This window comes from Ceratocystis lukuohia (genome assembly GCF_044167205.1).
Source record: "Ceratocystis lukuohia strain C4212 chromosome Unknown Supercontig3_pilon, whole genome shotgun sequence".
In the NCBI taxonomy this organism is placed as follows: Eukaryota; Fungi; Ascomycota; class Sordariomycetes; order Microascales; family Ceratocystidaceae; genus Ceratocystis; species Ceratocystis lukuohia.
The window spans coordinates 17,526-34,495 of record NW_027263522.1 but is presented as its reverse complement, the minus strand read 5'-3'; the positions used below and the strand labels follow the sequence as shown (position 1 = coordinate 34,495).

The 16,970-nt window shown below is 45.1% G+C and overlaps 3 protein-coding genes across 3 annotated transcripts; 2 read left to right on the top strand and 1 right to left on the bottom strand.

The window, feature by feature from the left end:
• Positions 1 to 4,852: 4,852 nt before the first annotated feature.
• Positions 4,853 to 7,408, top strand: HOO65_030012 (uncharacterized protein; the record flags this gene model as incomplete). The annotated part of the gene is made up of 1 exon (XM_071000285.1): positions 4,853 to 7,408. The coding sequence occupies one exon, from the start codon at positions 4,853 to 4,855 to the stop codon at positions 7,406 to 7,408; it is 2,556 nt and encodes an 851-aa protein (XP_070859691.1).
• Positions 7,409 to 8,625: 1,217 nt separating this feature from the next.
• HOO65_030011 (Copia protein) lies at positions 8,626 to 11,489 on the top strand (the record flags this gene model as incomplete). The annotated part of the gene is made up of 3 exons (XM_071001865.1): positions 8,626 to 9,094; positions 9,167 to 11,195; positions 11,303 to 11,489. The coding sequence occupies 3 exons, from the start codon at positions 8,626 to 8,628 to the stop codon at positions 11,487 to 11,489; spliced, it is 2,685 nt and encodes an 894-aa protein (XP_070859690.1).
• Positions 11,490 to 12,710: 1,221 nt separating this feature from the next.
• On the bottom strand, positions 12,711 to 15,932 carry HOO65_030010 (retrovirus polyprotein; the record flags this gene model as incomplete). Its single annotated transcript, XM_071001837.1, has 4 exons — positions 12,711 to 14,666; positions 14,724 to 15,046; positions 15,173 to 15,277; positions 15,413 to 15,932. The coding sequence occupies 4 exons, from the start codon at positions 15,930 to 15,932 to the stop codon at positions 12,711 to 12,713; spliced, it is 2,904 nt and encodes a 967-aa protein (XP_070859689.1).
• Between the last annotated feature and the right edge of the window lie 1,038 nt (positions 15,933 to 16,970).

The window sequence follows — 16,970 nt, the reverse complement described above, 5'->3', positions numbered from 1 at the left end:
ACTGCTTGCCTGTGTGAGGCCGTTATTGGAAGCTGTTTATTCCTCTGGGAGGTCACTATTTCTGTGTTCTGAGCACAACATAACCAGTGGGGTAGCGCCTAGGTCACACGTAGTGCACGCATCGTTACATCACACAACTTGACTGTCACTACCTAGGAATACACCATGCGATCAAGTTCTCAAAGTCTAATCACAAGGCAGTATAAATGCCAAATTGCAAAGATTCAGTGGAACAAGGTGGCAATAGGAACTGTGTAGTAACAGATCAGGTTATGTGTTGGATGAATGTTGGATGAACTACAGTGTGGGGAATTTGCCTTCGGTCGGGTTAACCCTGGGTAAACCTGAGCCTGAATACTTCAGCTTAGTTGTCCATGATGGAAGAACTTAACAATAGAGAGTAAGCTTCACCATAACGATCAATCTGTATACTAGCACAGTTCTACGTGCAGTTGTACAGGATCACGAGTGACTTCTCAAGTGATAAAATCTGAATTCAGTAGATTGTTCTGACAGAAGGCCATAGGGTGATCCCAGCCCCATGTTGGTTACCATGTAAACTGCAGTCTTCTAGACGGACCCTGAGGTTGTGAGATCCCTTAGCCGATGTCACCCTAGCAGCCCTGCTAGTAAAGGCCAAACTTGGTTAGTTGCTTTGGTATACTAACAGGGACTAATGAAATTTGTCAGGTCACTGCGTACTGTTGTGGTGATTTTGCATGGAGAATATATTCATTTTAATCTATCTACAGAGAATTCTAGGACTAGGTATAAATATGTGATGTGGGTCGGTCACGTGGCTGTGCCACAGTGTGGCTGAAACTATGCATCACTACACATACCACCAAGGCCTTGATAGCTCAGCTACAGATGAATCTTGGCTCTGTCTCTGAATTTGTTTGCCAAGTTGTGCCCTGTGCTCACGTTTGGAAATCCCAAGCTATTGTTCGGCTGTTCAAGGTTTTTTCGGTCGACTTCGACGGAAGAGGAGGTTAGACCACATATGGCAAAGCTGATGTACTTGTCTCGATTAGATTTCACACTTGCCATGGCGAACCCTGGCTGGAAATGTCAAAAGCTTCTATTGCAGCTGTTAGCCTTGGTGGTTTATGCAATCGCTTTGGTAGTAGGTCTGATGGATGGGATGTAAGCGAGGGTAAAGAAGGAAGGAAAAGATGTCAAAATGTAGCTATATTGTATGCTTGTATTGTAGATATCATCACATGGTTATCATCCCAGACAACTCTAGACAAGATGTCTGGGCATATGCCTTGATCACTAGGGTGATTGGTCCTGGGCCTGGGGCCTTGTGGAACTGTTCTGTAATTTCCGAGTCCACATCAGGAACAGTGATGTTCATTGTAGACCTGCCTGCCTGTCTGTTTAAATACACTTTATCACTCTGAACTCTCGTCCCTGTCTCCCAATTCCACCTGCCTTTGACACTATCAGTGTATTACTCAGCCTTAGTAGCAAATCTAATACTAACCCATTTATCAGAGCCATATCTCCCAACCCTGAATGACTCAATATACCGGTTGCTCATCTCCTGAAACTCATTGCATATTTCCACAGCATCCTTGGCAAATGAAGTTGTACTCAAAAGATTCCAAACTTCAGTGTCCTTTAGGGAGTCTTTTGAAATGTCAATACCAAAAACTGAATCCACGCCAGAAGGGTTATAGCCCAATATTTCCAGGGCGTCTCTAATGATGACCATATCAGGCCCAGCAACATCCTGATATGTGATCAAGTCAAGATTTCTCACACTGAGCCCAGTTTGATCTGCCCAGATACTTAGCACAGCTTCATAGTACTTAAAAGTGGCTGTTGGGATTTGCATTGAAGAGACGTCAATAAAACTCGGCTTTTTGGCAATGAAGACTGTAGCGAAAAAGCCATCAGACGTTGTGACTTCCTTCCAGCCATGCTTATCGTGCTGGGTATATTAAGGCCAAGGTCATGGGGACGAGGGACTTGTTTATCACCTGCAATGACTTGGGTAGACAATAATGCAGCCATAAAAAGCGGTTGGACGAACTTCAGAAGCCACATGATGGTATAGTGAGTTGAAGAAGGTAGAATAAAGGATTTGGGAAATAAAATGAAAAGAAAATGGTAGCCGGGGGTATGTGTAGCTGGTGTATGAAAGTACTGAAACTTGGAATGTCGTGTGCTTAGGTTCAACAAGGTAAAGTTGTTTGGGCTCGCACAATACTTATAGATGACGTGAAGATAAAATAAGTGCCATAGGCGCATGAATGTAGGAGTAGGTGAGAAATTAATAAGAAAGTATGGACAAGTGGGCAGCAGTGGACAGCAGTGAGAGATAAATACGATAAAAGCGATGAAGCTAACTATCACACATATGAATAATACTGCATAAACGCTCCACCCTATCTCCAGCCCATATTGATCTGACATTGACAGATGTATTATCATGGGTGAGGCAATTCACATCCATGTTACAGATACAAGGTACAATGCTGTTAAACGTATAGAATCTCTACTAAGCTGACTTCTTTCTGAGTCCTTATGCTTTCTGACTTCCTATGCACATGTAGTGTGTTGTCTCAAGTTTCTGTTGACTCTACTGTATTTTATGGATATTTTAGCTTGGATACACATTACTAATACTACACCGCAGCATAGCAGACATATGTCAACAGCCAATAGCTAGCACTTGACAATCAAATGTGCCAGCTTTGACTGAAGTTGTACACTTTTGCCTGCATGAAGCAATCAAAAAACAAATGCAAAAATCAGCAGCCGGCTGAGAAGAGAGGGGTAGGGGCTGGGGCTGGGGGCCCTGCCCTTTGGCTTGGGCGGCTGTGCTGGCTACTTGCTTGCTTGGTCTATCCTTTACATCTCCTCGGACGGGCTCGGACGGCGAAGGCAGATTCCCCACAATACTTATCCTCCATGTAGTTCATCCAACACATATAGCACATGATTCATATACTGTTGGAAGATTGAGGGTCTATTTGCCAGTCCCAAAAGCATGGCCATCCACTCATATGTACTATATCTTGTCCAGAATACTGTCTTCCATTCCTCCCCTTCCTCAATGTGAATACAGTGGAAAGCTACTCCAACATCAAGAGTGTTTCATAACACCAAGTGAAGCTCAAGTGACTGAAGAAGCTCTTTCCAAAAAGGAAAGTGAAAAGAGGCTTGTTGTAGTGAATGGCAGCTCTTCAGAGGAGTCAGAGTCAGAATCATCAAACTAACTGCATGTACAAACAGATCAAAAACAACAAAGCAGCTTGGTCTTCCAGAAGTTGAGTGATTACAGTTTTCAATATCATGATCATGTTTCAAGTGTAAAGAATATTGATTGTTACTGTTGTGAACATTCTAACCCTAACCAGAAAAACACTTGGTAGACACCTTGCACATGATGTGTTTGACTTGGTTTCTTGTGGTGATTTTGACAGTAGATTTTAGGAGCATGTGCTGAGTTTCTTGTGAAAGAGCAGGAGAAGGAATAAGTGATTATTGAAGTTGTTCTATGTCTGTCTTTTTCTTGCCTGAAGAGCAGACTTCAACCAGTTAGGAAGTTTTCTCAACACAGATTGATTGTGAAAAGCCAGTGGGCAAGGTGCTCTGGGTCCCAGGACACTGCAAAAAAGTACCAGGCAATGAAGCAGTCGACCAGCTGGCCAAAGCAGGTTGCAAGAGTGAAGATCTTCTGGTCCCAAAGGCCACAATGTCACTAACGGCAGCAAGAAGGTGGAGGAATGAAGCCTTTAAAGCTGACTTCTGAAACTGGATGAAAAAAAACTGCCTGAAGATCAAGAATCTCAGTGGAGCGCTGAACTGGCCAAGACCATATGACATCGGCTGGATGAAGGGCTACACAGAGGCACAGTCGCCCGGATCCTGGCAGCTCGCTCCAGACACGGCGACTTCAAAGAGTATCACGTGCGGCTCAACCACAGGAACGCAGAATTACACTGCCCAGTCGCAGGTGCGATCAGGCCAAGACCTTTACCCATCCATGGGAGTGTCTAGCAATGACAAGATTCTGTCCATGAGATTTGTGCGAAAGCTCCTTATAGGAGACAAGAGACTCTAAGTGCAGGCTATTCCACATTGGGATGTGAGAGTAGAGGGCGTGTGTGAGAAGGTGATCTCTCAGGAGGTACGAGTCTGGTTGTTTGTTTGCTACTTTTCTTTTCTACGTTCTGTTCACTGCTTTCTTTGTTCTTTTTTTGTTCTTTGTTTGATGTTTAGTGCTTGGTTGTTTCATTCTTTCCTTCCTTTTCCTTTCTTTTTTTTTTTTTTTTTTTTTTTTTTTTTTTTTTTTGCGTATTGTACTTTTGACATCATGCATGCACAAGTAAAGGAGAGTTTTCAGACTCAAGTTTACCCAGGGTTAATCCGACTGAAGACAGATTCCCCACAATACCCATCCTCTATATAGTTCATCCAGAGTTCATTCAACAAAAAGCTTGTTTACCCCTCTTCCCCACTTCCTTCTGATAAGAGCCTTGTCTTTATCTGTTTAGTTTACCCAGTGCTATTTCCGATAAAGGTTAGAACCTCCAGAATGATAACAATCAATATTTGTCAGTAACCTAAGTCACAGTTAGCTTATTACTTCAACATCACCATGACATTAAAAAGCTTTGATTCATTGAACTTCTGAAGAACCAAGCTGACTTTCTTGTTGATTTCCCCTCAATTCTCTATTTATCACTTCTTTCAAGTCACATCTACCCCTTTCACTGCCCTCGTCCATTTAATATTATCTGTAAGCAACCTTAAGACTGCTGCTACATCTTACATATTCTATGCTGATGCTATGACTACAATATAGTTGATTACAAAACAGCCCACTGCTTTCAAAATGATGAGTCACCCTGGGCTCCACCTCTCATTCGATGAGATCATGAACCTCAGAACATTTGAAGACGTGTGTCAGTACGCGAACTGGCCCCAGAACAGCACACCACACCTGTTAATGACTCAACTGCCCCCTGAAGCTCATCAACAGTGGATCCGAGAGTGGTGTGCTTTTTCGATTACAACAGCATGCTTTAAGTATCCACAGCTACAGGGACAACTTGATAAGCTGGAGGAGAAAAAGGAGTACATTGACATCAACAACTTGAAAGTTTACCTCTCCTTGAAGGTATCCTACACTGAATGGGTTAATATGTGTATCTTTGAGGACACTGTTGGGAACATACTTATCCCTGAGATCCAAAGTGTCTTACACCAAGTCGAAGAATATATCAAGCAGCAACCCTCTCCCTATGATGCTGAGCAGATATTTATAGAAAAGGCATTCACCATTGGTGAAAAGGCTCATCCCAACTTTCACTATGCTAGTGCTGATCTCTGCCAAATACTCGAGCAATACCATCGCCAATTCTTGTTGAAAATGGAACACTACCTGTCGCCTTACACGTCGATTGTTGCACCATCAGGGACAGGAAAGTCATATACTGTTTCGCAGCTCGCTGTTAAACACAACAAGTATGTGATTTACCTGAACTTTGCCCCTGAATACCATAAAGGTTATCCAGGAAGATCAAGCTACGCCTCTCTCATTTTGGAGGCCCTCAACAAAGTAATTCAAGGTTTACCCTTTCTTGAAAGACGCCGCAAGATGGAATGGATCTGGAGTATTGTTATTTGGGCGCTTTTGCGACTGGCCAGATCAGCTCGGGCTTCTGGGGTGAGCGCCCATGACTTCTTTCGCTTGCAAATCGATGGGGGCGACGTTAGAAAACAAGATGTCATCACATCTGCTCTTCAATTCGCCATCAATCAACCCCCATTTCGTTGTCCAACAACCCAACTTCCTAACCCAACAGCTGACTGGCAAGCTTTTGATGATCACTGCAAAAATGCATTCACTACACCTGGGCCTCAAGAAATGACCAATGATGATGCAAATAGGTCCATACAGCCACGCAACCTCGCATTTGTAGTTTGTATCGATGAGGCACGGAATCTTTTGGGAGGACCTGAAGGAGACAGCACACTGTTCCGTTCTTTGTGTCAAGCTCTGTGGTGGACTGCTAAGTATGGGGATGAAAGTTCCTTCTTTGGTGTGTTCCTTGACACAACATCCAAGGTATCTAATTTCTCACCTGCTCATACACAAGACCCTAGTCAGAAGGTTCGCACTGGTGAGCGACCAAGTGCAGTGCTCTTCCCCCCCTACCACCAGTTTTTCACGAAAAATATTTATGCGCCCCCAACGCCACCCCAGTTCGATATACCACAAGTATCCTGGGATGTGTTGTTAAACTTTGGTCGCCCTCTATGGGGGGCACTGCTTCAAGGGGGCAGCACCTGTCAGGCTGTGGTCGATCTTTGTAAAGAAAAGTGTCAGCCTAGTGAACCACCATGCCAAGACCTTCATACAAAGACTGGGCTTCTTGCTCTTGTTTCATATCGAATACCTTTCACCATCTCCAATTTTGCTCTTGCAGAATCCCTTGTTTCACAATGGATGCACACATTAATTGATGTTTCAGACGACCGTGAGCAACTAATGGTACTACAACCTGGTGAGCCCATCCTAGCCCTAGCTGCCTTTCAGTATGGGATGACAATGTCAGATATGCTGCTCAAAGCTCTAGAAGTACTTGATCAAGAACTCTACTGGAACAGTGTCAATGTAGGAGACATAGGTGAGTTCATTGCAGGACTCATTCTTCTCCTTGCCTTTGATACTGCTTCATTTGTTTCATTCCCTGAGCCTCTTCCTCTTCAGGTCTTTCTCAAGAACCTACTTGGGGATGCTGTTGTGAAAGATCTCTTGACAGTCTCAAAAGATTCATTAGATCTGAACTTTGGCACAATGCTCTCTTTTGGAACAGTGTTCTTCAACCGGATTTATCGCCGGGTTACTGCACCATCGGAAACAGATATCTACAACATGTATAGGACCTGTACAGCCTGTTATCTGCCACCTGGTTTTAATGGGGTTGACATCCTCATTCCAGTTTGGGTTCCTCCACAAGACGACAGAATGGGCTATGTTGGCTGTATTCTTGTGCAGGTCAAGAATAAAGCCTACCATCGATTTGCCACCAATGCAATGAACTCTGCATATGATCATACAAATCGTGGTTTCACAGCACTAAAATTCAGTTGCAAAATGCCTAGCATTGGCTTCATGATGTCTCTACGGGGTATAAAACATGGCTCTAGAGTTAGGCATTCTTCTGTGAGTGATAAAAAGAACCTTGGCATCATTCTGTCTGTTGGGCTAGACGCAGAACGGTATCCAATGTTCCAGGGGCCACCAGAAGATCCCTATACATTAGTCAAGCAGCAAGTCTTGCGTTATTTCCAGACAATTTTATCTGCAGTAAATACGATTGAGCTGCAAAAGAACAAGGATGCCTACAAGCGTATTCTATTCGAGACAGAGTATTTACCCTGATTGCAATACGAGAATATGGACTGGGAGCTCATCTTGATTGGCATTTTTAACATCTGGACTTTACCATAGTTTGTATCAATACAATATAGTGCCATCATCAATTTTATCAAATGCCTATCATAGGTTGGTGAAGCAACTAATTAGAAGATAGACTATGGCAGAAAGAAAGGTATAAAGCACAATTTCTAGGCTCTTATCCTTGTGGACCAGTTGCTTTAGGATGGAATGATTGGATTTCATTGACTTATTGCACACCTGATGTGGTGTAGATGGTAGAACACTCTGTAAATTATAATACTTGTTGTGTTGGATGAAATGTTGGATGAACTGCATGGAGGATGGATATTGTGGGGAATTTGCCTTCAGTCGGGTTAACCCTGGGTAAACCCAAGCCTGAATACTTCAGCTTAGTTGTCCATGATGGAAGAACTTAACACCTTAGAGAATGAATAGAAAACAAGCTTCACCATAACGATCAATCTGTATACTAGCACAGTTCCACGTGCGGTTGTACAGGATCACGAGTGACTTCTAAAGTGATAAAATCTGAATTCAGTAGATTGTTCTGACAGTGACCTATGAAGAGTAGTGAGTAGTCACGAGGGAAAGATGTGTTGCGTGGCGCAGTGACATGGGTGATTTGCACTCAGCACCATCCCTGCAGTCACATGCTTGCAACAGAGCTGAAGTGTTGAGAAAACGTCCACGAGTGCTCCGGAGAAAGTTCGGGTAAATAGATAAGACTGGGTTCTTATCTGTGGAAAGGAGACGAAGATAAATGGAGAGAGGGGTAAACGATTTTTTACCTAACTTAATACATAAACTTTAAGGACCAATTTTTACAGGTTATGAGCCTCTATGGAATTACCTTCGGAGAACAGATTTTTGTTCTTGGGAAAGCATAGATAGTTGCTTATTGTGTTCTGAAAGAACAAGTCTTTTTAATTTTTCTTCTATCTTCATTTTATCTTCATACGATTGTTTAATCATGTCGGAAAAGCTCGGAGTGAACAACTGGTCGGAGTGGGAAATGAATTTCCTACACCAGTTGAAGAACGATGGGTTGTATTACCTACTCGACGAGAGTCCGATGGAGGGTGTGGAAAGAGATGGAGGAGGTCTAGGAAAGCGAAAGACTGATGAAGAACAAGCGAAAGACTGATGAAGAACAAGCGATGCGTTCGCTAAAACTTTCATTGGGCGAGGGGTTCGTCAGGATGGTCAACAAGAGTACGGTCAAAGAAGCATACGAGTTGCTGAAGAAGGTTTGCGAACCAAATACCGTCGACCAGGAATTCGAGAGATTGGGGAAGCTATTTCGGACCCAACTTCGAAAGGAAATGAACATGCTCCAGAATTGGTACTACCACAAAATGACGATTTTGGAGTTTTACACGGAGGAGCAATTGAGCGAAAAGATGGTGCTCAAGATGTTCTTGATCGGACTCCCGAAGGAGTACCGAGAGGTGGCAAAGGAATGCTACCGAGAAGAGTTAAAAGCAGAGGATGCTGTTAAGCGCTTAGAGCAAAAGTCGGCCATCAGAAAATACGAAGAATCGACCAAGAAGTCGAGGCCGAAATGTTTTAACTGCAACAAGGAAGGACACAAGGCAATGGATTGTTGGGCTAAGAAGAAAGACGATTCTCAACAAAAAGCGAAGCTGGCTGTCAAGGAGAACCAATGCGGTAAGTGTTCCAAACGCCATAACTGGGTGATTGATTCCGGGTGCTCGTGTCATATGACGAAAGAGCTAACAGTGTTGAAAAACGCAAAGGGAACACAGGAGACAGTTAAGTTGGCGGATGGGAGCTGCATTGGGGCATCCAAGATGGGTTCAGTAGATATTCGAGTTGGGAAGGAGAAGCTCAATTTATCCAAAGTCTTATATGTGCCAGAATTGTCCGAAAATTTGATATCAGTAATGGCCTTGCTCAAGGAAGGGAAATCAGTCTTGTTCAAGGACATGAAAGTTATTATTGACGATGGGAAAGAGAAAATCACTATTCCATTGAGAAAGGAAGACACAGTTACCAGTACATGTTTGCTTGCATACGACGATTTGCATCGAAGATTTGGTCATGTTGGTGACAAGAGGCTGAGGGCGATCAACCCAGACAAAACACCCCCGAGACCAGAGGATTTCGCGTGTGAGGACTGCTCAAAAGGAAAAATGACAAGGAGTCATGGGAGTCCGACAATGTCGATAGCTGCAGAGGAACCTCTCGACAGCATATCAGTGGATGTGTCTGGTCCACACGAGACTGGGAGAAGAGGTCATCGGTGGTACGCGATAGTCGTTGATAGCTTTTCCAGATTCAAATGGCTACTGCCGTTGAAGAAGAAGAGTGAAGTTCAAGGAGCTCTGGACGAATGGCGAAAAGGGATTGAACTCAAGATGGGTAAAACCATTAAGAGGACAAGAAGCGATAACGCACCAGAACTTAAGCAAATCTTCGAGAAATGGAGAAAGGCTAATGGGACGGAACCAACCTATACGCTTACGGATTCTTCAAGCCAGAATGGGATAGCAGAGAGAGCTATTAGGACGGTAAACGATGGCGTCAGGACGATGTTATCGGAAACAGGCTTGGGAAGTAGATTCTGGGTGGAAGCTGCAATGACAACGGTGTATATTGCAAACAGGACATTGAGCACGCAAGGTGTCCCATATACGCTCTTTTTCGGAATTGAGCCTAGAACCGACCATATGAGAAGATGGGGATGCCGAGTTATTAGGCATTTGGCGACGACCAAGCATGGTCCTAGGGGGAGTGAATCCCTACTACTAGGATATGATGAAAACGTCGACGGTCGGTACATTCTGTGGGATATTGATGCTGAGAAGGTCCGGGTCACGGAATCAGTGCATTTCTACGAGAAAATGAAACCCAAGAAGCAGCAAGAAAAGGAAGAGCTTGGAGGACAGGACAGTGGCAATATGTCCGAAGAACCTGGATTATCCAATCCAAGAGGTTTGCGAGAGGAAGAACTCACGGGCCAGATGACTGACGAGAACGAGGTGTGTCAAGGCCAAGTTGAGGACCATGGTGGAGAGGAGCAATCCTTAAAACCATTTTCGGAAACAAAAGCTATAACGGGCACGGACACAACACAACTTGACGCGGTCAACGCAAGGTTGAAGTTCATAATCGAGTCAATGAATCTGAAAGCACCAAAGAGAAGACTGAGCCGAGATGGTGACGTGAAGGAGGATCAACCGCCAAGGCAGAGGATCAGAATACACGAAGAGAATGAAACGCAACAGAGGGCCATGATAGCGCTGTCTGAACCTTCCATGACACTGGACGACGCGATTAGACATCCAACTGAGAGTGAGGGATGGAAAGGAGCGATCCAGAAGGAGTTGAAGGCGCTGATGGACTTCAGAACCTGGCATTTCGTCCCTAAACCAGAGGGGTGTGTCCCGATCGATACGCGATTTGTGTTTGCAAAGAAGTATGACCTCGATGGAAAACTTGAGAAATACAAAGCCAGACTGGTGGTGAGAGGCTTTCGACAAGAATACGGAGTGAATTTCTTTGAGAGCTTTGCACCGACTCCCAGCAGCGCGACATTGAGATTGTTTTTGGCGACCGTATGCCAGTACAACATGGAATGCCATCAAGTGGATGCGTGCAATGCGTTTGCGCAATCCAAGATAAAAGAGGAAGTCTTCATTGAACTTCCAGCGAATGTTGAATGCCCCAATGGAATGGTGGCAAAACTGGATCGCTGTCTATATGGGTTGAAACAGGCAGCATACCAGTGGAATGAGGACTGCACAGGGTACCTTAAATCTTTGGGATTTGAGAACATAGTCACAGAGCCGTGTTTGTTGTATCATGCAGGACGAAAAATGCTGGTTTTGCTTTATGTGGACGACATAACTATAGCAGCGATGGACGACAAATCGATAAAATGGTTCAAGCAGTTATTTTCGAAGAGATTTGTCATCAAGGATTTGGGCCAAACGACTCAGATTATCGGGATACAAGTATCACGAGACAGGCCACAGAGAAGACTCTGGATAAATCAGAGGCAGTACATCCGGAGGATGGTGGAGGAAGCGAGGTTCGATGAACACCGGAGGTCACCCATTCGTACGCCAGTGGGAGATTGGGGGGACATTGAGCCAGCACATGAGGACGAGAAGATCTTGGACTCGAAGAGTTACCAGTCAATCCTACTACTGCGTTGTTGAATGGAATGAACGACACTGGGCTTTTTAAACAAATCATAAAATTTACATCACACCCATGCTGCCTGCCCTTAAAGTTCACCTCATTGTTGGGTCCTATTCATCGATACAGGGGTCCCTGGTGGAATACGGGCCTTGTTCCCTTCTTCTTTTCTATAGGATTAACTATTATAGGCTGGGGTTCTGTGGGGACACTAGTAGAAGAATCCCAGCAGGGTACAGAGCATTATGTCATGCATTGAGGGGAAAGAGGGAAAAACAGAAAAAAAAAGGAAAAAAAAAGGAAAAAAAAAGGAAAAAAAAAAGGAAAAAAAAAGGAAAAAAAAAGGAAAAAAAAGGGAAAAAAGCAAGCAATGAATGAAAGACAACTGAACATCAACCAATAAACAAAGCAGTGAACAGAATGTAGAATGAATAACAAATAAAAGTAGTAAAGAAAAGCAATTTTGTACCTCTGTGTAGCTAGCTGATGTCATTGTTAGTAGTTCACCCCACACACCATCACAGCCTTCTAGTTAGATCCCATTGAGTAATAAAGATTCTACATGTTTAAGCTTACTGGTAACACATACTTAGCTGTGATTTATGCTTATTATTAGATGAATATTGGATGAACTAAATAGAGGGCAATGTGTCAACTATCTGATCTAAAGCAATAGATCCTTAATAACTTTATTCTGAACCTAGATTCATGAGGATTTCCCCCCCAGCTTCATAGTGTTGAAAGAAATGGCTGATCAATTGCTTGCTCACTGTGATGTGCCATCTGTTGGCAAGCGCTGGGCTTCAAAGTTTGTCAAGCGACACCCAGACCTAAAGACACGTTTTTTTTCAGAAATACAACTATCAGAGAGCTAGGTGTGAAGATCCAACTGTTACGGGACTTGTAAATACTACTAAGTTTGCCGATTGATGACTTTATTGTCAGATGAGGAAGAAAGGAAGAAACTATCTAAAATGCTTGCTGGCCACGTGTCCTTTACATGTCCTCCCAGGTTTCGTGCCATCTTTGACCGCCTTCCTCATTTAGCCTAGCTCCTCATCTTCTGCATCTCTACCCTGTAATATATTTCTCTTTCTCCGGGTCGAGATGTGTGACCTTCTCAAGTAGCATCTGGTAACCTTGCCCATTTCGCTCGCAGGTTTCCTGATTTAGTCAAGTAGGTCTCTTTGGGTCCATCGTTTTCCATAATCGGCCCCCATTTTGCTTCCCATCGATCCATTGCTTGTAGATTGGTCTCCAAGATCACATCGATTGGTTCTGCAGTTGGTTTCCCAAAACCTGTCCATTTCACCCAAACTTTCCTTGCACTCCCTGTCCCCACTGCACACAGAATCTCATCCACCTCCCACAGTTCATGCCCTTCTTCTGATATGATCGGTTTCACTGCTACCTCTGCTTCCCTGTTTTGGCCTGGCCAGGGGTCCTTTGCTGCAGGTCTGAGGAGATCAACGTGAAAAACCTTGTGGATCTTTCCTGGGACATCCAGCTCATAGGTTAACGGAGACACTTGCCTAACCACCTTGTACTTCGCATTTAGCCAGTCTAGCTTCTTGCTTGGTCTGCCCATCTGCATGTTCTTCATCTTTAGCCATGCGCTGTCTCCAGGCTTAAAAATCGGTGCTGGGCTGCGGTGTCGGTTCGCTTGGACTTCCATGTTCTGCTGCATGTCTGCTGCTACCACTTGGGCCCACTCGTTTAACTCTCCCAGTTTGACTACCACTTCCTCTGCCTTCGCCATTCTGCTCCCTTCTGCACTTTTGTCTATTCCTTCTATCTGCACTGGTACAATGTTGTAGCCATGCGTAAGGAAAAAGGGGCTGACTCCGTGGCGGCGTGGCTGGGGACGGTTGTTCACCGAGAGCTGTGCCAAAGGAATCCATTCTGGCCAATCTTCCTGGTCCATTGCAATGCGTGTTCGCAGGTAGAACAGTACTTCCTGGTTCGCTCTCTCTGTACCCCCATCTGTTTGGGGATGGTATGCTGTCGAGAGTTTCCTTTCAATACCCAGGACTTCACGCAGCCTTTTCCACATCTCGCTCACCCATTGCTGCCCACGGTCGCTGACAATCCACCTTGGGGTCCCATGGTGTGCGTATACATGTGTAATGACAGCCTTGATTACCGTTTCTGTCTCAATGTCCACCAGGGGAACTAGTATCACATTGCCTGTCAGGCGGCATGTAACTACCAGTAAGTTCTCTGTCTCTCCTGGTAGATGTGTCATGAAGTCCATTGAGATTCCTTGCCAGGGTTGGTTAGGAATTGGCAGTGGTTTCAGCAGCCCATGGAGCTTCTCTCGCCATGGTTTTGTTCTCCCACACCAATCACAGTTTCTCACCAACCTCTTGACGTCGTTATCCAGTCCTGGCCAGAAAAATTGTCGTCTGAGCGCTGCTGCTGTCGCATCTCGTCCTCCATGGCCGGAAATTGGGTCATTGTGGTGCTTCTGCAGCAGGATTCCTCTCAGTTGTTCACAGTTTGGTACCCAGATGGCATGGCGATGTTTCACAACTCCGCCTTGTATTTCACACTCTGCCACTTGGGCTGACCTCGGTGGCACCAATGATGCAGGGAATTGTTGCCTATTTTGGACATGTTGAGCAATCTTCTCATAGTCCTCATCGTCCTGTAGAGCTTGCTGCCACAATTCTTTCAAATCTGAGTCTGTCTCAAATGGACCTCTGCTGTCTTGTACCTGGATCCGCACCTCTGGTTTCGGTTCCCATTCTTCTTTCCAGAGCCATTGGGTCCTACTCTGTTCTCTTTCCTTTAGGTCGTCGAATTCGTCCTTGCGGGAGAGAGCGTCTGGTACCACTGCCAAGCGTCCTGGCCGGTGAATTGTCGTGAAGGGTGGAAGTTCTTCCATGTGCTGCATCCATCTGACTTGTCTCTCTGAGAGGATCCGCTTTGTCCTGAAGTACTCGAGGTTTTTATGGTCGACGATCAATGTGAATTCCTTGAGGCTCCTCACTTCTCCCCTCCACTTACGCGTGGCTTCAATGACTGCTAAGAGCTCCTTATCATGGATGCCATAATTCTGCTCTGCTGCATTCATCTTTCAGGAGAAGAAGGCAATCGGCCGCTTTTTGCTCTCTGGGCCCTGAGACAGGACTGCACCTATCCCCACCCCTGAGGCATCTGTCTCCAGCCATGTTTGTTCCTCTGAGTCCCAATTGCCTAGCATCTTGTCATCCTGGAACGCAGATTTCAGAGTCTGGAATGACTCCTCCACTTCTGAACTCCACACAAAAGGCTCGTCCTTCTTTGTCAACTTCACCAAGGGAGCTGCAAGCGTTGAAAAATCCCTGATGAAATCCCGGTAGTAGTTTGCGAACCCCAAGAAACCTCGTACTCCTTTCACTGTGGTGGGGGGTTTCCACTCCCGAATGGCTTCTGTCTTCTCTGGGTCCATTGAAACTCCTTCTCCTGCAGTGACTATCATTCCCAAGTACTTAACTCTTTTCACTTCAAATTCGCATTTGTCGAGGTCCAGCCTCAACTCCACTTCTTTCAGTTTTTGAAGGACTTTCCTCACTTTCGCTTGGTGGTCCGTCCTTGTACCTTTGGAGTATATGATGATGTCGTCGATGTAGGCTGAGGCGAAGTCGTCTAGGAACTCCCGTAGGACATGGTTGATGTATCTCTGGAAAATCGATGGTCCATTCGCTAATCCAAATGGCATAACCATCCATTCATACGAACCATACCTTGTCCTAAATGCCGTCTTCCATTCACTCCCTTCTTCAATACGGATACGGTGGAAAGCTGCTCAAACATCCAATTTCATGAGCCATTTCGCACCTGCTATCACCCGCAATGTTTCCTGGATCAATGGAATAGGGTATCGGTCTCTCTTGAGAACAGCATTGAGAGCTCGGTAGTCCACGCAAAACCGGAGTCCACCACCTGGCTTTCTGGCAAATAGAACTGGTGCCCCTGCTGGTGAGCTGCTTGTCCTAATGAACCCTTTTTCCACCAGTTCGGTCAGTGTCTTTCTCAATACCAGGAGCTCATCTCTTGACATCTGGTATAGTGGACCCCATGGTGCTTCTTTGCCTGGTTCGATTTCCAGCTTCGTGTCCAGTCCTGGTTTATGTGGTGGCAGTCTCTCCCCTGCATGTGCAAAAGCTTCCCAGAGGTCTGCATATTGCTTCGGCAGTGCTGCTTTGACCTGATCGGGGGTTGGCTCCTTTTTCTTCTGTAGAGCCTTATTGATGTCTTCCAGGCTGGCAACAAAAATCGATGACTCCCTGCCGTTCTTCTTTACCTGTTTCACCATGGCACTGTAAACTGCTGCGCTCACTTGGGTCACTGTACCCATCGTGCTCTTCTGCCTCACTCTCTCCTGCCTAACTCCTACCTGCTCCACAACCACTCCACTTGACCCAATAAAGAGCTGATTGGTCTTTGGTATGTAGTTTACTTCTTGTTGTTTTAACCAGGGAAGCCCCAGTATCACATCATGTTCATTTCCTGGCACAATGTAGGCAAAAACCTCCTGCTCTTGATGTCCTTCTATGTCAATCGACATGTGAGCCACTTCTGTAATGGTGCCATGTGCACCCAAAATTCCTCTCACCATTCACATCTCAATTGGGATTCTCTGGAGGTTGGTGTCACGGGTTGGATACAAGATCTTCATTGTAGCCGGTTCGGAGGTTCAAAGAACATGCATTAAGGAGGAAAGGGAATAACTAGCTAGACTATACTGGCAGGAGAGGGGCTCTTTATAGGTGAGCTCTGTGCGGCGGGGTCTCGCACGGACCAAGGGCATTGCCCTAACACATACAGGCGCAGCCCTTACATCAGCCTCTCCTCTTCCTCCTTCGTTTCGCTTCTTGGTGTGTTGAATGTATGTCCTCCCATGTCTTCAATGAGGAGCATCTTCGAGACCACTCAAGTCAATTCCCAAGTCTCCTTCGCTTCAGGTTTGCCATGTAATTCACCATTGGGTCCTCCTTCTCCTCTCACACGGGACACCCCCAACCATCGTACTCCCCACGTCAGTAGAGTAACACATGGCGTCTTGTTGTCCCTTCGAATTAGCACTTTGCAGCAGCTCTAAAAGGGATTCAATCATTCCCAAGAGCATAGCAATGGCAACCCCTCCTTTATCCGATTCGATCGATCGTTATATTTGCGCAATCCTCGTCATTCGTCCGTCGTCATTAGCCACTTCTTTTGGCTGTCGTTGTCGAGATAGAGGGCGTTGAAAAACATTGGGAAGGGATGTAAAGGTAGGTGTAAAAATTGAAGATAAAAACAAAAGAGTGTAAAAGGAGAAGTTGTTGTTTTTTTTTTTTTTTTATTTTGAATGCATGTTGATGTCACGGGTTGGATACAAGATCTTCATTGTAGC